At 38.3% G+C, this 25,912-nt stretch overlaps 1 protein-coding gene across 1 annotated transcript; it reads left to right on the top strand.

Moving 5' to 3' along the window:
* The first annotated feature begins 571 nt into the window (after positions 1-571).
* LOC134564470 (uncharacterized) lies at positions 572-25,912 on the top strand. Its single transcript, XM_063423331.1, has 10 exons — positions 572-1,228; positions 8,038-8,184; positions 9,694-9,786; positions 11,104-11,228; positions 12,712-12,826; positions 18,911-19,021; positions 22,028-22,166; positions 22,971-23,042; positions 23,287-23,349; positions 24,814-25,912. The coding sequence occupies exons 1-10, from the start codon at positions 1,055-1,057 to the stop codon at positions 24,996-24,998; spliced, it is 1,224 nt and encodes a 407-aa protein (XP_063279401.1). The 5' UTR covers positions 572-1,054; the 3' UTR covers positions 24,999-25,912.

Genomic DNA, 25,912 nt, shown 5'->3' with positions numbered 1-25,912 from the left:
GCAATTTCTCTTCACTAAAGGAAAGAGAAGGCAACAGACAAAGAAAATCTGCATTTTATAACTCAATCTTTATTTCAGGTATCCAAAATTAAACCTTACTTTTCTGTGATTTGTCCATGGAGTTGGTTTGTTGTCTTACCCTCTCTTATTTTGTTTTAAAATCACAACCTTGAGCATTAAAATCTCTTGGAAATCATGAAAAAATGAAACAGTGCAACAGACCCTCCACCCTCCCAGTTTTGTTTGGCAGAAGATATTTCAAATAACTACATGACACAGAATTAGCAAAACCACGGCTGAAAGCCATTTACAGAGATAAGGTCACAAATGAGAAATTACATTTTGAGACTTATCACAGAGAGTGTAAAATGTTACAGAGTTTTGATCTCTTGCAATTGAAATCCCTCATTCTTGAAGGATGTATCCCGGGTATCGTGATGGATGTGTGCTGTAAGAAAGAACCTGGAAGAAGCTCAGGATACCATGGTGCCATGCCTGATGCCAACAAGGAGTTAAATCATCTGCATGCTAAGTGTGCAGGCAGAGAGAATTTAACAGGAACTCTAAAACCAGAGCTACAGAAAGTAAAGCAATGCTTGGAGAAGGAGAAAGTGCTTTTCCAGGATACTGTAGGGTGGGGTTTATTCAGTTGTTTTTTGACATACATGCTCATACCTGGGGCTTGAAATCTCTCGGCTTTAAAGTTTCACAAGAACCTTTCCCTAACCCAGCTCCCACCTCGTTGAGGGAAAAGTGCTCCTGTGCTCCAGAGAGCCGCCTGCTCTGAAGTCTGTTCACAGACATTCAAAACTTCCTAGCTGTTTGTTCCTCTCTATAACCTGGGCGAAGAGTGCCCAGCCCTGAGGAAACGCACGTCTCAGTCTGGCTTTCGTGTCAGTCGGTGCTTCTAACTTCCTGCATTTCTATTTTACCGTCTCCTTAAGCCTTAAGACCTTAAGCCTTAAAACATGTCTGGGAGGACGGAGAGACCTCCGGGCGCCCCGGCCGAGCCCCGCGCTCCGTTCGAGGCATTGTGGCATCACCGCGCTCGTCCATGGCAACCGCGGAATGCCCGAATGCCCGCCTGGGGCTCCGCGTTCATCCCAGCCCGTCCCACAACAGGAATTCCTGCGGCGCCGGGAGCCGCTGCCCCCCGACGGTCCCAGCTCGTCACGCAGGAGGAGGAGCAGCATCGCCACAGCTCCCGGCATCGGCGGCAGACTGTCCGGTGAGTTTCTGTAGTCACTGCGGAGCTGTTCCTTGCTCCACGCTTTGCCTGTTTTAAATTAGTGCGCCTTAAGATCATGGTTAGATTTATTCTTGAGTGGTCTCGATTACCTTCAAGTGTGGTGGGACCTTCAAAAGTTTCCTGGTTCCACCCTTCTCCATGGGCAGGGGCACCTTCCACTAACAATCCCAAGCTGCTGCTTCAAGACCTATGCAGCCTGATCTTGGACACTTCCAGGGATGGGGCAGCCACAGCTGCTCTGGACAACCTGGGCAGGGCCTCACCATCCTCACTGAGAAGAATTTCTTCCTCATATCGATTCTGAATCGGTGGCCTATTCTGAAGTATTCAGCATATATTCAGAAGTTTGCAGGAAGAAACTGACACAAGTTCTTAATGCTACATCAAACATAATTCCCCAAGTAAATCTTTTTGGAGCTTTAATTATGGAGCTCCCACAAGGTGCTCCATGGCACCAAGATTTTTTATTTCCCCTCCCCCATGTGAAATAGAATGCTTTTTGAATTTATCCCTTTGTGTGCTAGTAAGCTATCGATACGTATTTTAATAGAGGAATATTGCACATTCAAAATCTTTAGCATTTGCAAGTGACACTCCAGATTTAGTGTTTCCTTTTACTCTGTGTGAGTTCAGAGTAATTTAAAGAAGTTTTAAAACTTCAGAATGATGTGAATGTGACAGAAAACATTCTGATTCTGCTATGAAACTACGATTTTTGTTTGGTTGTTTTTCTGTTCATTATGAGATTTTGGTGTAAGTTGCGATGGTATTATGAATGGTGTTATGAAAAGCTAAATTCTTAGTTCTCAAGGCTACATCTTACTGCAAAAATTCTGTGCAATTTGTGAAAGACTTAGCAGCCTTTAACATAGCAAGTGTTCTATTAGACAGGCAGTCTTGAATATTTGATCTACTTAAAAAGTCATACTAGCTTCATTTATCTCCCTTAGCATTGTTTTGAAGAGAAATGGAATTTGTAATCTTCTTAGGAGAATGTAGCTCAATCTATGCAAACAATATTTTTTTATTGGTGTTCTGAAAGTGGATATTCTACTGCATGTGTTCTACTGTATGTATTTATTTCTCCTCAATATTCAGGCTTAGAGGACTATCAATACAATTCTGTTTTCTAAAGACGATGTCAAATTGTAGTTGTGGTAATTGCTCACATGACATGACAGTAACACTTGTGTAACTGCTCAGATGTGGTTAAAAAAATTAGTATTTCAGTAGGCTGACAAATGAAGTAAAGCATGTCTCTGCTAGAGGCCTAAATGTTTTTATGATATAGAAGAGATGAATCTTTGATGGTCATCAAGCAAAAGTATGTGTGGTTACTATGTGATTAACTATGTTCTTAATTCTCCACAGTTTCTAGACTTAAAAAACTGTTTTGGCCACCAGGAGTTCGCCTGCTTCAGGCAACATCTCTTCCAGGGAAGCTAATCAGTGAGGCCCAGTTCTGTATTTTTAAGTCTAGCAGTTTAATTCCTGCTTTTGTGGCTTGTTTATTGTCTAGATGCCTGAAATGATGCAATTCAGGCTGAGGAAGAACTAGATATGGTGTGACACATGAAAGTTGTCATAGAGTCATCAGGAGGTAGAGGTACCTTCTGTCAGCACGTAGGAACACTGCATAGGAGGCACAGGAGGGTTTCCCACATTAATTGACATGGCAGAGGTTGGCTTTAAGTCCTACCATGTCTTACCTGTGTTTTATAACTTGATACCAGTTTGATCTTTGGCATAAACTATTTGTCTCTCTTTAGCCTGTGCAAAATTGCCAGTTATGTGGGAAGGGCAAAATTCCACAAATATGGACTTTGGTTAAAAAATCAGACTGCAGTCTGCTCCTTTAGCTGCACAAGTTAAGCAAAATGACACTGCCAGGTAGTAAGTGAAAGAACATTGCTTTCTGTTGCAAAATTACTCTGCATTTTCTGTCAGCTCTGGAATGGAAGTTAGTGAAAAGCTGCATTTCTGCAATGGCCAGTGTTGACTGTAACCAGAGGAGTTGTGAAGTGAACACCAAGAATTTAGGTTTTGAGCTACAAACTACCTTCTGCAATGTAGAACTTGGGAGCTATTTCACCTGCTTATATAGTTTCTTGAAGATTCTTAAAGTCTTGCTAAAAATGGTGTCTTACATAAAACCTGTAGATGGCAAACAACATAGTTCAAAACCAAGGGCTGATGAACTAGAATATATGAAAATGGAAGTACAAAACATTCTCTGAATTTTGTTAGACTGCAAATTGCACATGCTTTGAAACTTTCCAGGGATTTTTAATGGTTTTGTCTTTGATTAAATCTTCTGAGAGCTTTATGGTTGTAGCACTTCTGGATGTTAGATGAAGATGGAAGGAAAAATGTCCTACAAGTGGTAGTAGGAAGCTTTCACAAAGTATTGCATTTGCTGGCCATGCTGTGACAATTTTAAAAAGTTTCATAAAAACAAAAATTCTTAAGGCTAGTTTCTATTTTATTTGAAGGTGTTTAAGGAGACAGCCAAAACGAAGTGGTTAACACAGTAATAGTTCAGCAGTTCTGTCACTGGTTGGCTGGGGATTTTCATTTGTTTGTTTGTTTTTGTTGGTTTGGGTGGTTTTGGTTCTATACTAAGAAAAAAGTATAGATATATTCTGATATACATTTTTAAGTTTCCACCAACTGCATTGCTGCATTGTGAGCTAAGAAGCTGTGCATAAAATGCTGTTTGAAAAAGGTGTCTAATGCGCGCTTTTTTTTTGCCAGTACTTAATATTCTGTTCTCTGTTTTAATACTCTAATACACATTTTCCATTGCCATAGCTTCCTTAATTTGCTAATGCTTCTGGTGTTATATAATTTGTGCATGGTATGGTTTTGGTTTTTTTTTTTCCCCCCCCTCCTCCCCCCACCCCCCCACTCCCCCCCACCTCAGTTAAGCAGAAGAGTTAATTGCATAGTTAGGTTCTCCTCTGAGTAAGTTTTCTTGTGTAGGTGTTTCCATTATCTTTTTTTATGTTGGTGAATATTTAATAGGAGAGCTGGAAGAAACAGATTTTTTTGGCTCTGAGTGCCGTACAAACCAATGTAATTTAATTAAAGCCTTAAAGGTTTTCACAAAAAGTGGTTATTCTCTTGCTTTCATTACATGTGGCCTCCATGAAAATAATATTACATCTCACCAGGTTTAAAGAAGCCAAATGACTCCTCTGCTGCCTAGAGACCAGATAAATGGTTACCCTTTCCATAACCCATGTTTCTTGGATCAAGTCTTCCCGAGTTTTTGGTTTGGATTTCATTTGTTCCCCCTTGGTGCTGTCTGGCTTTTAGCTGTCTTCAGCTGAGATTGATACTTCATTCATCATCTCTGAATAAAATTATTTGCCTTTATTTCTTCTGTGTTTTCCTCAGAGAGGGAGAAAAAAGGGTCTCTCAAATGACCAACAAGATTTTATTCAGCTTGCAGATGCTCTGGTTGTTCAGGTTCTACTTATTTCCAAATCTTCTTCTTGCAGGAACTGAGCTGCATTAAGTAAAGTGATTTTAATTGTTGCTAATCTCTTGCTCTTTGAGTCTTGTGCTTTGCTTTGGGTATGACTCTGGTAGTAAGTATGGAAAATTACTAATGTAAAAAGTACTAATGAACTTGCGGTTTCCTTGCAGTGCATGCAAGTTTTAATGATTCTCACCTCCTACGTTTATGAAATACAGAAAGTGTGTTAGGAACCGGGCGACTTACGGAACAATTTCTGATGGACATACCGCTATTCTGACCTCACAGAGGAAGTCTGTCTTCTTTTTAAATGGGAATATACTTAGTATTTATTAAATTATAAAATATTTACAGTCTGAAGCTAAGAAACTGAAATTGCATCCTTTAATAGTAGTAATGACTTTAAAGACAAGATTTAATCTAAGTTACTGATCCCCTCGTTGATGGCATTTTTGTCTTTTTTGCCAGTCAAAAAAAAAAAAAGTGAGAAAATAGGTGTCATCGGGTGAATTTTTTGCCATGAAAAGTGTTTATTGTGCCTATAAAATCTAGGGGCAAAGTGGTCACTTTTTATTTATTTAAAAAGATCTCTTAATTGAATGCCAGTACGGTGTCATTTCTGTAAACAATACTTCACGTAGAAGAAGGTACAGTATTTTAGTGTTTACATTTCTGTATTATATGATGCCGATTTAATGCTTAATTTAATCATGTTTCTTTTATCGGTGTATTTCACATTTATTGCCCATAAACTCTTGCACTTTTGTGTCGAGAAAATAATTATTGCAGTCTCACATACTTAACAAATGTGAAAACCAACATATATCAAGTAATGCGAACACTGATTTTCATGTACTGAAATAACTTAAAAGTTGTCCAGTTTACAGTTATAATAATTTCAATTGAAATTATATAACTAGTTAATAAATATGTATTATATATATATTTATAGATGTATGCTTATGTACATATTTATGTGTGTGTGTATATACAAAAAATTTGCATATTCTATGTATAAATTTTTCACTTATCTATATAGAAACTTTGGTTTGACTCTGTTATTGCTTGTGGTGCTCAAGGGCTGATTCTGCTAACTAGATTTCTGTTTTAACTGAAATAGTTGTGGAAATTAGGATCAAACAGGGTAGTTTGGAGGACTAAGCCTTTAATTTGTGTTGTGTTTGTGGCCAGTTGCATGTCTGTAGTTTGAGTGTACGTATCTCTGAACACAAAGTGTGTAAAAGAGAGGTTTTTTGCACATCTGTGCATATGTTTCATGACAGAGATGTTTTTTAGATGGTAACTCATATTAAAAATGGGACTTAGATCTTAGTAGAGATAAAAAGCTTGTTAGTTGTTTTAACTTAAATGATTGGAACAATGTTTTTAAGCCTCCTGGAAGTTAATGATCAAAAATTATGGAAGTTCATTATTGAAAATAAGGATACTGAAAAATGATAATGAACATGTTATGCTTAAATCAACTTTGTTAATCCAAAGTGCATCTCTCTTTTAAGTTCCTGCTGCCACATGTCTCATGTCTTTCACAATAAGCAATTCTATATAATCCTTTCTTCAGAGAGTAATAGTAAGATGAAAACTGTACAAAGTAAATTTACTTATGTGAATGTTTAAAACTCTGGGCCCATGACTGGTTAATTGAAGTAAAGAAGCATTCAAACTTCAAAGGAATATCAAGGTTTTTGAAAACACATATTTCAGCTCAGATAGTGATATACAGGAGTCACAGTTACCTCAGGATAGAAATCTGTCAGAAATGGATGCCGCTGAATATTTGAGACAAAAACACCATAAGCTTGAGAAAAAATACTTGCAATTAACCAATCAAAACAAACGAGAGTTAAGGACTTTGCTTGTTTCTTTGCTTTATTTTATCATTGGAATAAATTTAATTTTCTTCCTTAAATGCAATTTTTCCTTGAAATAATCCTCTCGTCGGGTGACTCCAAATCACAGTCACTAGCTGGGAAATAACAAAGAAGTAGCATTGTACAGACCTCTCATGCACAGGAACTGATCCCACTTTTAGTGTCATTGCTAATAGCTGAAGGTGCACGTAAGAAACTTGAGTACTGCACAACAGCAAAGTCACGCAGAAGAATATTTTGCACCCCCAGCTTTGGAATTCTCAATGTAAGACGTGTTGATTTGTTGGAGTGTTTTAATCCCAGTAGTTCCAGGGACCCATTTTACAGAATCACCCCACCATTGATGGAGCAATGGGAGCACGACAAGAGCAAGTCACTGCATAAGAAGCAGGAATCTCTAGATCAACAGCTATGGAGCAACAAACTTGGCTTATTGGCTGTATTTAATTGAGAACAGATGAATGAGCAGCCACACCAGCTGCCCCTAACAAACTGCTAAGAGCAGAGTTGTTACTTAGAGCAATAATAATAATTCAAATGAAAGGAATTTTAATGAAGTATTTTCTCACTGCTGCTTCTTTTAGGTACTACTTTGCTGCAGGATTATCAAGGAAAAGCTTTGTAACGGTTGGGTTTGTTCCATTTATTTATTTATTTACTTTGTTTGCATTCCGTAGGGAAGAAACCTGTCTTGCTGGACATGCAAAGCAAGAGGATTAGCTTAAATTTAGTCAAATTCATATGGACTATGGGGATTTTGTAGCAGTGAATTCATAGAGCTGCAGAGTCCACTAATGTCAGTAATTCTCCCAGCCTGTAGCTTAGTTCAATTTCTATATGCCAAAATTGAAGTGAGGACCAACTGATTTTATTCTACTGAGGACTTCATATTTCATGAGTTTTTGAACTAATTCAGTTTCTAGATTGAAGAAAAATCCTTTTCATAATAGCAGACATTAAAATTCTTTAGTCGGTGGGATTAACTGTTTCTGAAAACATCTGATTTGAAGTTTTAGCAATGAAAATCAAGACAAAAATGAACTTTTGTCCCTATGCATCATTTCACCAAATGCACTCTGTTTCTATCATTGCCATTAAGCAGGGAGACAGAAGAGATTGGAAGGGCTGTATTTTTTTAGGGAAAGATTTCCTGTGGAGATCTGACTGCAATTTTAGTGTTGCCACAGAAGGTCATGTTCACAGTGAGCCCACACAGATTTGCTGGTGGTGAATTAAAAGTGTGTCTGCTGTTGGGTAAACATTCCTGTTGACATGGGCTGGCATCTTAGGTTTTAAAATTCTAACATCTTCTTCTGAAGCAATCTCCACTCCTCTGCTGAACTCTCTACTGCAATACTTTATCTTGGGAAAAGTAGATCTAGATGTATTTATTTATCCATTTACCTATTTATCTTTAGAAAATGAATGCTGTCCCGCAAGACATGGTTGGGCAGTTGAAGGATGTGGAGGTAGAGCATGATGACTGCAGCGAGATGATCAGGCTCCAGGCCATCCTTCTGGATCTCAGGAGTAAAAGACAGGAGAGGCTCGTCGGGGAGCTGGAGGTAAAGCTTTCTGCCTGCTGCCAGGAGTCTCAGCAAGCACTGAGCAGTTTCATTTCTGAGGGGTGAAACCTCTGAGTTTAGGCTATGAGTGCCTTGTGTCTGATGAACAAAATGTGAAGTGTCAGTTTTGCAGGAAAGGGAGATTCACAGGTGAATGCTGTGAGCCTGACCTGGGACTGGTGTTTGAGCAGCAGGTGGGAGAGGTTTATGTCACTGGGAAAATACTCATAGCAATATGGAGGTATAGGGGGAGTCTTTGTGCAGGATTTGTGATTTTTTTTTTTTAATTAAGCATGTTAAGCAGATAAATCTTGTGGAAGGAGGCAAAGCTGAAGCCTTTTGGCTGATGTTGTGGAGCAGATTTGGTAAGCTTTGTGCTGTTGTTGACTTTAATAGGCCTTCCACAGATCTTTGTTTCTCAAGATTATTTCCTTTTGTGAATGTGTGAGATTATACAGAGTTGAAATTTGTTGCCAACAGCTTGTATTTTAAGTTCTTTCTTTCTTTCTTTCTTTCTTTCTTTCTGTCTTTCTGTCTTTCTGTCTTTCTGTCTTTCTGTCTTTCTGTCTTTCTGTCTTTCTGTCTTTCTTTCTTTCTGCCTTCCTTCCACCCTTTCCTTTCCTTTCTGTCTTTCTTTCTTTCTGCTTTCCTTTCCTTTCCTTTCCTTTCCTTTCCTTTCCTTTCCTTTCCTTTCCTTTCCTTTTCCTTTCCTTTCCTTTCCTTTCCTTTCCTTTCCTTTCCTTTCCTTTCCTTTCCTTTCCTTTCCTTTCCTTTCCTTTCCTTTCCTTTCCTTTCCTTTCCTTTCCTTTCCTTTCCTTTCCTTTCCTTTCCTTTCCTTTCCTTTCCTTCTTTCATGTTTCCCTAACTGAAGTGCTTAGAGTCAGGATTCAATCTCATATACTTGCTACTTTGCTTTAGCTGTCCAAAATCAATGACTTCACAGGTATCTATGTAACCTTAAGTGTCTTAATTGATTTTTAACAGTAATGTCTTTTTCTTGATCTTTGTCTCATCACTTGAAGGCAGGAATCATTTTGGGGTGTCTTGTTCTTTTCAAATCAGTCATCGGGTTTAGTGGAAAGATTTTTTTGATAGAAAACAGTGTAGTTAAAATTACTTATGTGAAAAGAATGTGAATGTTATGTGAATTACTACTGTGATAGCAGCTCTGTAGTTACTGCTTTTGCTAAAAACATTTTTCCAATTGAAATTCCATGTCCAGACCTTTATATGGAGATGGGCATCTGTGATTGTAAAGTACCCAGCGAGAACATAATCCGATGTCAATTTCTTTAACGAAACAGAAAATATTATTTTAATAATCTGGATAGGTTTTTTTTCTTTTATTTATTTATTGACATGAGTTTTCACAGCTCCTAAGTGCAAGTAGTTCAGATATCACAGCCTGGTTTATGGTTTAGGTTGGCCTAATCAACTGAAGAAATAAAGTTGTCTTTGCATGATGTTATCATCTTTCTGGACTTAAATATTTTTAAAATGTACTTTTAGGCAGCTATAGCGAGAACAAAGGAGCTTGAGGAAAATGCCGAAGCAGCAAGACTAGCACAGATAGAATGTGAACAAAAGACACCAATCATGCAGGTAAACTTTTTATCAAATATTTGGTAGAAGTTTATAGTAAAATAGAAGGTGAACTTGTGTAGGTACAATGTTCCAAAAATGTTAAGACCTCCTTGCCTCAGTGAAAATACTGAGTAGATTTTTTGCAATGAGTGTCAAAACTGTAAAAAATAATAGAAAATATCTGCTTTTTCTCAGGGAATTATCAAGCTAATAGAATAAATTTTTTTTTAAAGTCACATTCTTATGTTGGAGTATTCAAAGTAGCATTGAAATGGTGAGAGGAAAGGAAAGGTTTCACAATAGCTAAACTGTTAAAATGTCCTGTCCTATATCTTTGGAATGAGCAGTTAGATGATTTTGGAGATACAGTGAATACATGCCGAGTCTCTAAGGTGTGAGATACTAATGCATCCTGAGATTGCAGTTCCAAATATAGTTATTCAGATGACATTTCAGCTTCAAAGCTATCTATCTCTAGTTACCAGAGAGGTTTGAATATATGAAAAAATGTAATGTGTATACTTGAATATTAAATTCTTGTATTATTAAACTGTATCAGACAGGGTTTAATCCATTAAAGCAGTTAAGGTTTATTAAAAAAAACAAGTGTGAGAAACCTGTAAGATGAAAAATCAGTAAGATCTCATGCTGACTGACAAAGCCTTCACACTGGATTTTTGAAAAATTAAATGAGAAAACAAAGAGGAATTTCATCTTTTTTTTTGTTTTGTTTTCTGAGGAATACAAATAAGCATTGCCACTTCTTCAGTAGTTCTTTTCTTGTGACCTTCCCTAAGTACAGATTTCTGAAGTGGTGATTAAGTAAGCAGTGATAATTTAGTTTTCTTGATTTCCTCTCAACTTTTAGAACATGCAAAGGAACTAGAAGGGTAGCATTACTTGAAGTTAGAGCTTTATCTTTTATGAGTGAAGAACTGGTAAGGTTTTCTTCCTTGTCTGTGTACATGAACAAGCTCCAGATGAGGTTTGTTCTGAGTTCAAGTGTAGCTTTTCCTGTTAATCTCAGCCTTTTGGGAGTCTACTTAAAGAAAATAAAATTCCCCTGGAAAACTTCAGTAATATAAGTAATTGAAAACAGGAAAATCCAAACATGGTGAAAGGACAACAAAATGTGGTTTTGGTCAGCATATCCATTTCTCTCTGGTTTGAACTCTATGTATTAATACATTTTTAGATGTGTTCAGTGCTTTCTAATTCCATGTAGAATCAATAGAATAGATTCACCTGTAAAAAGCCGAACAGAACAGTGAACAACATTAAAGACCGTGGTAGTCTTGCCTAACGTCCTTTAACTACTTTCTTATCACTTGGTAGTTAAGAATCCAAGAGCTTGAAGATGCTTTGAAGGAAGAGCAAGGCAAGAGGAGAAAAACTTTCTCAGTAGTAGAACAGCAAGATTTCAGAGAGTCAGAAAACGCACGTGAGAGAGGAAAAAAAGTGTAAGTTTCTTTTTAAAGCCATTGTAAAATGGCAGCAAACAGCTTGAGTAGAAATCGTAGTTTACATTGGCTGCAATTTTCAGTCAGCAGAAAATCTAGTGCAATGTGCCAAACCAAAGCAAAGGTTCAGAACCTCGCAGTCCATTAACAACAGGCCCATATCAGATACCAAAGGTATTGTGAATGGGCACAGAGAGTAACCGGTCTGTTACACGTTATTTGCCAAACCAACAATTTTGAAATTCATAGTTATGGTAGGGTCCAGCTTCCAGTAGTGGTTGGGGTGAGTGTAGGAAAACATATGCAACAGGTCCAGAAAAGATGGGGGTTTTATATGCACTTCTGTTATGATGAAAGCACTGTTTTCCACTTCAGTGAGCCAGCTGAGTCTCTAAGACTTGTGTCAAGAAGTTGTGTATCATTTATAGTGGGTAATCTTTGTTTTCAACTTTTGAATGGCTGTAGAAAGCTTTAATCGGTTAAAAAATATTGAAATAAGTGAGAGCAGAGGAAATCACTTGGGATGTGTTTCCTGCCCAGCACAGTCCACTGTGTCTGTGGTAACAGAACTTGGGTGACCTCTCTTTCAGCCTAGAACTGGATGGGTCTCTAAACACAGGTGTTTATGTTGACTTATTCACACAAGGAGTGGTGGAGAATGAAAGAAACTGGTTTTCCTGCAGGAAAGGATGTTTGTGGCCTGAGCAACTCATTCAAGACTCATGGTTATGGAGATGGTTTTAGTAAGATACTTAAAACTTACAGAAGAAAAAGAACTTTTATCCCTGTTCATCATTTTACAGATAAAAACTTGGGCTGTAAAAACCTTTGTTATCCTTTGCAAACATCAATTTTAAGCAAGCTTTTGGCTTTCCTGACACCATGCCTGAATACTCAGGCAATCTCATTAAGTTCTTCCTTGGATTCCTGTCTCCGCTTCTGTCTCCATTATGCTGTTGTTTGGCCTTGTAGTTTTCTCATCTGCTACCTGTTTAGTCATGCCAGGCTCTTGATAGATCTGTTTTCCTGACTGACACAGTACGAGAACAGATTAAAATGCTGGGTAGTCTGCTTTAGAAGTCATGCCAGAGTAGAGTCAGGCATGTAGAAACCTTAGGAACAAGAACTGTACTTGAAGTCAGGGCTGATGATGCAAGATGTTACATGGTCTCTCTAAAGAAAGCCACGGTATTCATTCAAATATGAAGAATTCTGTTTGTTATATGCAATTTCAAGGCTATATCCAAATAAACAGTTGAATTTCATGACACGAGGCTTGATAACTGAGAACATAACCACTTAAAAGGTCCTTCTCAGAAGGAATATAAATTTCTTCATTCACTTAAAAAAGGCAAGTAACTTCAGAAGCCATGTGATGTGCTAACGTGGTATTTGCCATGTTCTTTGATTATCCTTTAAAAGAATATAATGCATTTAATACAAGTAATTTTGGTTGAAGTATGTTATTGTGGAAACCTTCCAGCTTACAAAGACAGCATTCAAATGTGCAATGGAGAGAGGGGGCCGAGGAAACTGAAGAACCCCCTGGGAGATTTGTGAATGCTGCAACCAGCTTCAGCCTGTCTGAAAGCCCACTGGTAAGGAAAAAAAGCCCATCGCACACATTGTTTAGGTTTTCTTAAACGTACTGTCAAAATATTTACTGTGCTGAGGATTTCCTGCCTTTGCTGTGCTGAGCTGTGGAAGAACTCTGCCCTTCTCTTACCTTGTTTGTTATTCTGTTACTTTTTAAAAAATTTAAACATGAATAAATGTAATCAATGCCTTGGAGAAGCTAATTTGAAAATGGTTTTTAAGTGATACACACCTATTTAACTGAAGAGTTGTTTCCAGAAAACTGTTATTTAAAAAGTATGGGTAGCCTGTGGTATTTAAAATGCAGGGTTAACATTCCTAATTAAAAAGTCATTTTGAAGATATGGAATATGATTTCGTGTGAAGAATATTCTGTCTTTCTACCCAAACTTTCTTGTTAAGTTTTATTAGCTACCTTTGTAGAAATGTTTTTTCTGTTTCATACACCAGTTTGGTTTTAGTGTAAACATTTGACTGTAAAAACTGCTTGAAAATTGTATGTTTGAAGGTGGCAAATCTGAGGGGATTTTTTGTTACTTTGGTTTTTTTTGCGTGTTTTGCTGTGCATTTGGCACATTGGACGTATTTCACTGCATTATTTTCTGAAATCTTTCTCCTCTTATATAACCACTTTGGGCCGTTCTACTGTCTTTACCCAACTAGACTTTGAATACCAATTTTGCCATTTTTTTGCTTGGCAGCAGGGGTAAATGAAAGATCTTAGCATATCTAGAAAATCTCTCCTGTCATTGCGTGGTGAAGTTTTCTCTATTTCTACTCTCAGCAAGCAATAGAAACTCTTTTTAGTGGTGGCTTGGAACCATGTCTTTCTCTCTCAGAGCTCTGAGCATGGAAGGTAAATGTGGTCTGTTCCCTGCTGACAGAAGCAGAGACCTGCATCAGAGGGTCTTCAGATTTGTGGGAGTCTTTAGTTCAGATGATGGAGTTATTCCACATTTCATCTTAGTCTTACTCACTGCCCAGGCAGTTAGCTTGAAAAAGTGATTTCATCTGGCACAAAAGCAGTACAAAGAGAGGAAAGCAACTTTCTGCCCTAACTACAAACTGTAATTAGCTATAAATAGCTATTTATAACTACCAAACAAAATTACAAGCTGAAAATATTCTACTAGAAACCTTAAGTGCTTGCTAGCTGTTGCTGTTGCGTGAGTTTTCCTTTTTATTTGTATTCCTTAGTAAAATATATGTTATATATGAGAAGAATTCAGGACAAGTTTGCATGCTGTTGTTGCTAAAATTTATTTATAACCTGAATCAACTTGTTATACCACTGATTCAAGTCACTGTAAATGAATGAGGCATGGCTTGTGGAGTTTGAGGGTTGGAGCTGTAGGCCTATTTTGGGCCAGCTATTTAATCATACATAATCCATGCAAAACATTTTTAAAATAACTTCGAGTGTGTTGTGCTGCCAAGCCAACTGGACAATTTTCTGTGGGCTGTGCAGGTGTTGGGTCACAGTTTGAATGCACCAGAATGTATTAACATGGGTGAATGAATCACATCCACTAGCACATGGAAATTTTCTGTTGCTGATTGACTTACCGAAACAGAACTGTGGGTTCCCTAACCTGAAGCCTAGTTGGTAAAACCTGTCAGTGTGTCCCAGTCCAAACACTTGCAAGCAGAGAATATCTGCTAGATGATGTCTCACCCATCAACCTTCCTGTTCCTAGCTAGTCAAAAGGATTTTTTTTTTTTTTTTTACTCAAAAATATCGAATCATCTTCAGTTTTGTTCTTAGCAGCTTCTATTCCCTTAGTGTGTTGGAACAGTTAGATGAAAATTGCCACATTTTAGATTGTAGTTGAAATGCAGATGACTTTCCTTGAACAATTATTTCTTCTTTCTGGACCAGTTTGTGGAGGAGAAAAATGTCCACAAACATTAATAAGCTACGTACTAAAAGGGTTACTAAGGGTTTACAAGGGTTAATAAGCTATCCACTAAAATTTTGAACATTGATCTGCATATTTTTCTTTCTAAATATTGAAGGTCTGCATCCTAAGGTGCTATTTGACTAGACTAATAAATTCCAGGACTTTAGATGAATGTTCCGTATAAATAACACTGTCATTAATTGGTCTGCCATTTTATTGTTCAGTGATCTGTCTTTGTGTTAAAAAACCTTGACATGAATCCTGAACATGCATTTGTTTTAGAATTTGGTATGTTTGCAAGTGGGACTCAGAAAGTCAGGTAGGGAAACCACTGAATATAGTCACAGAATCAGACACAACTTATTTCTCTTTCCAAAAATCTAATCACCCAAGACAATATACAAGAGGAATTAGATAACGCTTTGCAGCGTGAGCATGAGACAAGATTGCTTTTACAAGAATTGGGGCAACAGCTTCAGGAGTTGAGTGATAGACTGGTATTGCACTCAAGTGCAGACACATATAGACACCAAGAGTCAAATGTATCTCTGATGGTAAGATTATTCTTCTGGAACAGAAGAGCAACAGAATTTCACTTTTGTTAAACAAGCTAAATAGTGCAGTCCTTGTGTAAGTAAAAACACAGCAGTAAATACATATGCACTTCTCAGTCTGCTGGATTTTTAGGCCACTGAGAAAACACTTCAAAGACTTTTTTTGTAAATTCGAAGCTATGGATGTTTTATTTTTAAAAATTTAAGAAAAAGTCTTCAGTGAGGGTTTGTTTGGGGTTTTTTAGCCTACAATCATTTTATTTTCTAAAACACATTGGTACCTAGCAAATATACTAAAAATTGGGGAGGGGGTGGTTTCTGAGCCAGTAATATTTTTGCTAGGAAATTCATAAAACCTTAGTATGCAGTGGTCCAAATCTACTTCCCTATCAGTTTGTCTTCCACGTTGGTCAGTAGGCAATGCATAAAGTGAATTTCTTGGGGCTGATGAGTAACTCTGTCTGCTGGCAGAGCCCCTCTAAAGCAACAGAGGAGCTGAGGAGAAGAGACCAAGTTCTGAATCACCAGGAGACACTCCTGAAAGACATGGAGCAGGACCAGCAGCGGCTGAGGGAGACTCTCCAGGAGGTAGAACGTACCCTCCAACAGGCAGCAAAGTGAGCCCTGGGGCCTGGGGCATGTCACACAAAATAAACAAAAATTTCAATTCCTCCTTCCAAGGTTAGGCTTTTAGACCTGGCCAGTGTAAGGCTAGAAGAGAAAAGTACATCAGTCTCTCTTTTTTTAAATTCAGGATAGTCTTTGAAAACCAAAATTGTTAGTTCAAACTACTAGGTCATACATTTTTTGCAGTTATCCCATAATAGTGCTCCAAATTCTGGGTGCTGAAATAACTGGCAAACAAAATACCTGTGCTTTCTTATGCATCTGACAACATCTGTGCCAGATCCTTAAAATTCTGTTTATTTACGAAATGTTGGTTTGTTCTCTGTGTTTCCACACCGTCTTTTTATAGACAGATACCATTTATTTATAGTCAATACAGAAGCATCAGCTAAGGGACAGGTCTTAGCTGCCAAAGGGACTGAAACCCATTCTGGACCGAGCCTTTTTTTGTGGGACAAGATAGATCTTCCAGCTGATTCCAGGGAGTTTTGGATTTAGACCCCACAACATTCACATCATAATTTGGAGTGGAAAGAAAGACTCAGGCACTGGTCTTGAAAAGACTGGTAATCAAAAGAAGCCCACTTGACTTGAAGGTGTTTATTGCTGACCTATTCTTACAGTCATATGGCCAGATTTAAAAAAAAAAAAATCTTTGCAGATTTTGTTTTCTAATATTCCTCATAGTATGAAGTATGTACTATGAATATTGTTGTCCTGTGGCTAGGATCTGAAAAAAATTTAGTTTATTAAAATTTCACATCATACCTGGGATCATTCAATCTCTGAAGAGCAACACCTGAAAAGCTTTAAGGGTTTTAAAGGGAAATCCCCTAGGGAAATAATGCAATTTGTATAGTCCCCAATTAAATACTTAGCAAGCTGAATAAAGTGCCAAATGTTCCTTAGTATGATTAGATCCAAGCAGGTGTGACCTGCAGAAGGTTTTGTTCTAGAAAGCTTGCCCTTTTCGTCCTGCTCCAAGCTATTTTGCACATTTTAGTCAAGATCATTCTTGTGGCCATACATATATCCGGAATAGGGTATTTTAATGTGAAGTGGCTTTAAAATTTACTTATTTCCCCCTGTATATAGCAGCTGAGTATCAGCAAAGAAAACTACCCTACCTTCTAACAACTATTCACAACAATTAAGAGCTTTTTCCTCCCTTTGGAATATATAAGCAGAGTAAAAAGTAAAGAAAAGAACAAAGGAGTAACTTTGTAGAACTGAAGCTCTACAAATGTAGAAATTTATCTCCTGCTACTTTGTGGCTATCATATCTTGTAAAATAATTGTTAATACATCAGAGTGTTAGGATTTTCTCTCTTTTTCATCTCTTCAATGCAAACCCTAAAAGTAGTTAATGTACCACTGTTTAGTGCATTTCCATATGAAAAATGCTTCTGTTGAAGATAAGCAATTAAAATGGATGTAATTCTAGGCCTACCAATTAATAGCTATCATAGTTTGGATATGGAGGTCAGAAAAAGACTCTAGCAGCATGGTATTATATTCTTATATTGGAAAACACTGACAGATTCTGCTTATTTCATCTCGAATCTCCTCTCCTCTCTCCTCTCCTCTCTCTTCTCCTCTCCTCTCCTCTCTCCTCGCCTCGCCTCGCCTCGCCTCGCCTCGCCTCGCCTCGCCTCGCCTCGCCTCGCCTCGAATCTCTCCTCTCTTTTCTCACTGCTCCTTTCCTCTTTACATTCTTTTCTGTTCCTTCTTATAGAGACAAAGAGTTGCTCATTAATCATATGAAAGCTGTGGATGCCACAGTGATGGAGGTAAGAATTTTAAATGTTCCTTCTGATTTTCTTTGTTTCCAAACATTCTAAAGCCTTCAAACTTCTTCTCAGGGGAGAAGTTTTTGCAACGCAACTTCCTTTCCTTAGATTTGAAGTTTCCCCCTCAACTTCTTCCGTCTTCAAAAACCACAGTGAAATAAAATGGAAGTTTGTAGTACACAAACGACTTGTGCTAAATGTAGAACTTATGACAAAATTCACCTTCTTTCCCTCATTGAACACTGTTTCTGGTTACAAGACTAATGGAACACACAAAGAAGGGGTAATTGTTGTTGACAAGTAACCCTTTACTGAGTAATGAGAGGTCACATACTTGGTGGCTGTAAAACATTTGGCTTTGTGTCTGCTACTTTAACCTTTGAAACATCATCAATAGGAAAAGAAAAGGGCAGCAAGTCATAATCTGTCATCAGAAACTAGTGGTTTTTTAAATCATGTTTTAAATTTAACAAGGATCTCGAGTTTTCTTTCTGCCTTGTACAATTGTGCCCTGGTATAGGACTATTTAAAGGTCTGACAAAGCTGTATATATTATTATTTAGGAGTAAGGACTATTTTCAACTGTATCTCTAATGGCCGATGGTTTTATATCTGTTTTTCATCTAGAGCAGTGGAGAGTGAAAAACAGAAGTGTTTTCATTACCTTGGAGTGTCAATTTCCCTTGCTACATCTTTAACTCCTAGCAACATGGGAATCTCTTCTTTATTTTAGTTTCTGCATTCACCAAAACTTCTTTTGTTAATTTAGTTTTCAGATCTCTTTTTCAAGTCTCTTTCCTTTAATATTCATGGAAAGTGACAGAACCTAAACTGTGTGTTTCACCTGCAGCAAACTGTGGTGATTGAAAATTTCCTTTGTGCCACCACCCTCTTCCTACTGGCTTCTTTCAGTCTTTGGAAGTGGATGTCATGCAGCAAGTGCTGTGTTTTTACAGTAGTACATACAAGCCATATCCTTGGCCTTTCCCTTTTCAGACCAGGGCAAGGTGCTTTATTTTTGGTAGCATTCTCTCCCAGCACTGTGAGTTAGAGATTTATTTCCAATGAAAATTCAGTCAGTTGTATTTTATTCATGGAGGTTAGGTCCAGCAATCAATGCAAGTCCACTCAGTGGGCTCAAGGGGACTCAGTTCATCCCAGCTGGTGTGTCTAAAGGAGGATTACCACTGATTCTGGGCTTTTTATCCCTTTAGGTCACAGACAAGGCTGTGGCATCAAGTGCAGCCACAGTGCTTCCCAGGCTGCAGCTGCCGATCCTCCCAGAGGAAGCAGTGAGGGACAGGCCAGAGGCTATAGCATTCCAGGTTCGTCTAAAACCAATCCTGTTTCATCTTTTTAAATTATTCTTTTCTTTCATTTTTTGCCTCTGAGCTAAAAAGGGCAGATAGACTGTCCTGAGCATGTGGAGAGCAAAAAGCTTCAAAAGTATTGCAGTCAAGAGTTGAAAGACAGTTTCCATTGATACTCTTGCACATGGTATTTCAGAGGTGATGACAACTTTTATTTTGCAGTTACAGCATTTAATAACTGATAGGAATACAAACACAGACAAAAGTATACCTACCTGAAAATTAATATCCCTCTATCCTCCTCTCTTTTTTCCACTTAATATACACAAGACTAATTTACAAAAACCACAAACAAAACCAAAACCGAGTAAGATCCCCACAAACAAACAAACACAACCAAACAAAAAAGACAAGATTTTCATGCTCCTTCTTGGTTAGTATCAGGGTTTTTTCAATCCACAGTTCTAGAACTAACTGTGGGGTTTTGAGCATTCCTCATTTAAAAGAAACTGCTCTTTAGAATGTTTAAACATAGAAGCTATTTTGCTCATCTAGGTTTAAAGACTTGCACATTTCAAAATACTGATTATGTTAGGACAAAACAATGAGTGGAAGACAAGAGAAATTAACTGAAAATGTGCCATATTTTCAGTTCTGAACATAGATTCAGTGCAATGCCTCCTTACTGATTTTAAGTTTGATGTCTTCTAGAGAAACTATCCTTGATCCTTTATAGTTATGCAGGACACATTAGTGCTAAGACAGAATTTTTTTCCCAATGAGAGAACACAAGGCAGAGTGAGCACATATTTCTTTCATTGTGCTTTTCTGTCTGAATTAGAGAGGTAATCAAGTAAAGGGCAAGGAACTTAGCCAAGCTAAGTATTGCATACAGTGTGTACATTTCTGCAGAAATTCCTTCCAATTTATTGTAGGTGTTCTGTTCTCATGCAGTATATAATTGCAGGATCAGGGTCACAAAGTCAAGCATTCAAGAAAGGCAGATTCTAAGCTGGAACTTTCCCAGTGTTGTCCTCTTGCGTGCATATATGTGTTTCAATATGATAAAGATGTAACTTATTGCATGCATTAGCATCTTTGCACATTAAAATATGGAAATATGTAACATGTAATGCCATGAGATTCCTGTGAAGCTTAATTAGCACAGATGAACTTTTCCATCAAGAGGTACAATTACAAATGTTTACCCAGGACAGTGATGATTTATTTTAGAACTGCACAAAAGGTCCCACAAGTGGCATCTTTTCACAGGAGGCATTGTGGCAATCAGGTTTTATATCCTGCTTTTCGAATTTGGTAGCGGATGCTTCTTGTTTCTTTTTTTTTTTTTTTAATCCCATCCTAACTCCCATTCACATTTGACCTCACAATGATTGCAGAAGCATTTGCAGGGCAGCCTGCAAGAAATACAGAATGTTGCATTTCATATTTGCACAAAGTGCTTCTGGTATAACTAACATAGTACATTAGGTGCTGGGGAACTCACTGGCAGAGCAGAATTGTAAAATTCTTGTTCATCTGGCAGCTTCAGGTTCACTTGGTGACTCAAGACATATACAAACAGCACGAATGGCTCAGAGTCTGTGTCACTGTGAACTTCCTCGTCTCCTTCCTTTTTTCTCTTTCTCACTTTCTCCATCTCTCTTTCCCCCTCTTTCCTCTCTCTCTGCCCTGCCCTCATCTCTGGTTCCTGTTTGATTCCTTTCCAAGCACATTATTGAGGTTTTCATATAAAAATTGCCTTTTATAACCAGCGGTTACATAATGCATTTTAATTTTACTCTAGGCCAACCTGTATTAAGGGCAATCCTGCAATCTGAGGTGAAGTAGGCAGCTAGGAATCACTTTAGGGACACTTGTCATTAAAAGCAGTGGAGTCGCTTGCAGGCACATCCTCTAGAATTGCCTTAGTCAGTCTGTGGCTAGCACATTTCAATTAAAGGCCTTACAATCTGCAAGAATCCTCTTTTAGTACTAGAACCACAGCACCAAGACCTTTTGGAGACTCTTTCTGATGAGAAAAGATGTGATATGGGTTAATTTGCCACTGTCCTTTCGTAGACAATGAAATAACTTGATTGATTTTAGCTGTGTTAACATCTATTCTGAAAAACACCAGTGTGAAACCAAGAAAAGGAAAACTTCAAAAATCTTTCTAAATCCCTGTTTGTTGTACTAATTTTTTGTGGTACTGATTTTTGTCTACACCACAGGTTTACATTCAAAAGACCAGTCTCATACTGTCTGAAGGAAAAAGTATACCAAATAAAATGTGATTAATCATTGTAAAGAAGACCAGTCATTTCAACAGTTAGCTAAGACTACTTGGATATAAAGTTATCAGTATGGCCAAATCATTTGTGCTCTCTTGTCCTGCTAACTTTATCATCAGTCTAAACAATGTAACGAAATTCTTCCACTACATACATGCAAACAGTTACCTTTTTTCCAGGTATATTGCAATCAGATTATTTGTTTTTAGAGGACTGTAGGTTTCTTTTATTACTGCTGAGGGGTTTTTTGTGTGTGTTTTTGGATGTTTTTTTCAGGTGTTTTGTTTTGTTTTGTTTTTGCTGTGAAGTGGAAGGATTAGTAAATTGACTCCTTTTGGAAATGGGAAAATCAGCTTGAAACTGTGTGGTAAATTTTGTGAACAGAAATTGAACCTGCACTGAGTCTTGTATTGAAATAAAATGAAAAAATTGTATCAAGAGCTCAGTTCTGTACTGCATGCTTAAAAACATCTCATCAAAGCATCTTCTAACTAGGGTGTGGATTGTGAAATTTCCTTTTCCTTGATGATACTAATGTTCAAGATTTTAAAAGAAATTACCTTTTTGATGTTTAAGTGCTAGGACTGAAATTCTGCTGGTTTCCAAATGGTATTTGATTTCTCTACTAAAAAAATTGAGTCTTTTGTAACAAATTTGGATGTATGCTATTTGGTATTTCAAGTGTAGCTTGCCTGGAACTAATGATTCCTTTTACTTTTATTTAAAGCACCTGCTTAGACATTTTATGGATCTCTACTCACTGGCAGCTGACCGAGTTGAAACATTAACAGGAAGAGAACCTTTGCCAGTTCACTTTGTACCCAAAGCAGCTGTTGCACCTCCCTCTCCAGCTCCTGCTCGTGCTGGTAAGGCTGCTTTTCAAGCACTTACAGCCATTTGGATGTGAGTTCCTAGCCAGCACCTCCCTTCCTGCTGCACAGCATCTGTAGGCAAATACAACAACACTTATTACATTTCCTTGTTTCTTGAAATTTACTTGCTCTGAAGGAAACTTACTTTCTCAGAACAGAATCTTTTTGGTGTCACTTTGAACCCCAAGCAGCCGCTCCCATGTACTGTGTACTAGTTTGAAAACAAACCAGTGGAAGATTCCAAGTCAGAACTACAATTTAATAGGAAGATTCAAATAAAGGCAGAAAACACTGGCTTAGACGGACAGAGTCGGGGTACAACCTGACACCTGTTGGTCAGGGTGGTGGTAGGAGTCCAGGGAAATGGTGGCTGCAGTCCTGTTGCAGTGAAAGATGTGTTTCTGTTGAAGTGGTGATCCTGTAGAAGGGGCTGGCGTTCCTCAGAAGGTCCAATGGTGGTTATGTAGCTCTTGTCCTGTGAGCATCCAGTCGCTAAGGCTGCTCTGGTGTTCCTAAACCTCAGGTTATATCCAGGTGGGAAGGCGTGGTTCTCCCCTTAGGGCAGAGCATCTCACAATGGGATGATGTGATTTTGGAAGTCACACCGTAAAGTCTTGATGGGCCATCAGTCGAGACAGCCCTCTGCAAGGAGTTATCAGGGATGAGAAACACAGAGGATAAAGACTACTGCCCCAATTTTCTTAACAGCTTACCTAGATGGTAATAGAATACATCCTTTTTGGTTACATCTTACATTATAACCTAAGACATTCAAGTAAATTTACTTTCTCTGAACAGGCTCCTTTCGGCGTTGCATTGAACCTCAAGCAGGCCATACACCTCCTGCTGCTCGTTCTCCTGCTGCTGATGGTAAGTCTGCTTTTCAAGCACTTACAATCACTTGGATGTGGGTTCTAGCCAGCACCTCGCTTTATGCTGCACCGCTTCTGTTGGCAAGTACAACAATACTTGACTGTAAACCTAAAGGAGCAATAAAACTACTGCTAGCAGTTTGAAATAGCCATTTCTTACAACCATAACCATTTCAGTTCTGTGCATTTCCTTGTTTTTTAAAATTTACTTTCTCTGAGGTAATTTGACTTTCTCTGAACAGACTGTTATTGGGTTCCTCTTTTCCCTGAAGCAGCTAGTCCATCTCCTGCTCCTGCTCCTACTGGTAAGCCTTCCTTTCAAGCAATTATAGTCACTTGCATGTGGGTTCCTAGCCAGCGTCTCCCTTCATGCTACACAGCTTGTGGAGGCAAATACAATACTGAATTGCAAACATTATGAAGCAGAAAAACTAGTGCTAACAGAAATGTTGTAAGACTTTTCTCAGAAGAGAAAGGGCATGCTGAAAGCTAACACTGGGATTAAAATTACCAGTGTCATTTTTTTTCTACTGATCCCCATATGTTGGATATAGTTGGGTTGAGTTTGGGTGTGGTTGCTTGCTTGGTTGGATTCTTGTTTTTGGGCAGTGGTAGTGGTGGGTGGGTGCGTGTTTGGTTTATGGGGTTTTTGGGGTTTTTTTCACTCTTTTAAATTTCTTTTTTTCATGCTTTGTTTTTTGCCACAGACCTTTTCCATGCATTCTGGTATAAACCAATAATACTTTTGTAACAGCCTTTGCTTGCAACCACAATTTCAGTGCTGTACCTCACCTTGGTTTTTTTTTAATTTAAAAACATTTTAATTTTAATTTTAAAACTACTTTATCTGCATAGAATCTTTTTTGGGTCACACTGGACACCAACTGCCCAAAACACCTCCTTCCCATGCTCGCGACAGTGATGGTAAATCTGCCTTTCAATCAGTTATAGTCACTTGGATGTGGATTCCTAGCTGTCGCCTCCCTTCATACTGCACAGCTTCTGTAAGGCAAATACAACAACAATTAAATGTAAATCTAACTAAACTAGTGTTAACAGACACATTCTGAGAGTTTTTTTAGAACAGAAAGGAGATGGTAAAAGATAATGCAGGGATAAAAATTACTGCTGTGATGTTTCACTCTATTGGTCCCTTTCTGCTTGGCTATTTGATGTTTTAATTTGGATTTGGTTGCTTAGTTGATGGATTTTTTGGTTTTGGGGAGTCAGTGCAGTGGGTGGGTGTTTGCTTTTTGATTTATTTTTATTACTGTTGCCTTCCTTCTGCACCTTCTGCACCTTCCGCACCTTCCTTCCACACCTTCCTTCCTTCCTTCCAGACCTTCCAAACCCTCCTTCCACACCTTCCTTCCACACCTTCCTTCCACACCTTCCTTCCTTCCACACCTTCCTTCCTTCCACACCTTCCTTCCTTCCACACTTTCCTTCCTTCCACACTTTCCTTCCTTCCACACTTTCCTTCCTTCCACACTTTCCTTCCTTCCACACTTTCCTTCCTTCCACACTTTCCTTCCTTCCACACTTTCCTTCCTTCCACACTTTCCTTCCTTCCACACTTTCCTTCCTTCCACACCTTCTGCACCTTCTGCACCTTCCTCCTTTCCTCCTTACATTCTTACTTCCTTTCTTCCTTCCTTCATTCCTTTCTGTTACGAACACTTAACGTTTCTAACAGACTTTCCTTTCATTCACACCTGTTTGCACTCTATCCATAGGTTTGCTTTTTAAAACTGGCTCTTTCTCAACAGATACCTTGCAGCCCCGAGTTTCACCCCAAGCAGCCCGTACACCTCCTGCTACTGCTCCTGCTGCTGCTGCTGATGGTAAGTCTGCTTTTCAAACAGTTATACTCACTTGCATGTGGATTCCAAGACAGCATTTCCCCTCATGCTGCACAGCTTCTGAAGGCCAGGACCACAATATTGAATTGTAAACATAATAGAGAGTTAAAACTGGTGCTGACAGAAGTGTTCTCAGAGTTTTTTCAGAAGAGTAACATGCTGATTAAAGCTAAGACAAGGATTTAATTTATTACTGTATTTTTTTCCCCATTACTCCCTATTTCCTTTTGGGTATTTTGGGGGGTTTTTTGAGTATGGATGCTTGGTTGCTTGGAAATTTTTGGTTTTGGGGAGTGATTCAGGCGGGTGCGTAAGTTTTCAATTTCTAACTTTTTTATTCTTATTTTTAAATTTTTCTTTGTCCTTGCTTTCTTCCTTTCTTGCTTTCTTCCTTCCTTCCTTTCATTTTCCTTTTTTCTTTCCTTTCTGTCACAAACACTTAACGTTTCTAACAGACTTTCCTTTCATTCACACCTGTTTGCACTCTATCCATAGGTTTGCTTTTTAAAACTGGCTCTTTCTCAACAGATACCTTGCAGCCCCGAGTTTCACCCCAAGCAGCCCGTACACCTCCTGCTACTGCTCCTGCTGCTGCTGCTGATGGTAAGTCTGCTTTTCAAACAGTTATACTCACTTGCATGTGGATTCTGAGGCAGCTCCTCCCTCATGCTGCACATCTTCTGGAGGCCAAGACCACAGAATTGAATTGTAAACATACAACAGTGTTAACACTGGTGCAGGCAAAAATATCCTCAGGCTTCTTTCAGAAGTGTAACGTGCTGGATTAAGCCAAGACAGGCATTAAAATCATTACTTTAATGTTTGTTCTATTAGTCCTCTTTCCTTGTGGGTGATTTTTGTTTTAGTTTGCATTTGGATGCTTGGTTGCTTGGACATTTTTGGTTTTGGGGAGTGGTTGCAGTGGGTGCATGGGTTTTGGAATTCTGATTCTTTTACATTATTATTTATAATTTCCTTCCTTCCTTCCTTCCTTCCTTCCTTCCTT

Source organism: Prinia subflava, chromosome Z, assembly GCF_021018805.1.
Source record: "Prinia subflava isolate CZ2003 ecotype Zambia chromosome Z, Cam_Psub_1.2, whole genome shotgun sequence".
Classification (NCBI taxonomy): Eukaryota; Metazoa; Chordata; class Aves; order Passeriformes; family Cisticolidae; genus Prinia; species Prinia subflava.
The sequence above is the reverse complement of the archived record's forward strand: the minus strand, read 5'-3'. Positions and strand labels throughout refer to the sequence as shown.

Bases quoted from the DNA above. Each gene is read 5' to 3' on its own strand.
- LOC134564470 (XM_063423331.1), top strand. From the start codon at position 1,055: ATGGCAACCGCGGAATGCCCGAATGCCCGCCTGGGGCTCCGCGTTCAT. The intron at 23,043-23,286 runs GTAAGTCTGCTT...TTCTCTGAACAG, and splicing joins TCGTTCTCCTGCTGCTGATG to ACTGTTATTGGGTTCCTCTT. The intron at 23,350-24,813 runs GTAAGCCTTCCT...CTTTCTCAACAG, and splicing joins TCCTGCTCCTGCTCCTACTG to ATACCTTGCAGCCCCGAGTT.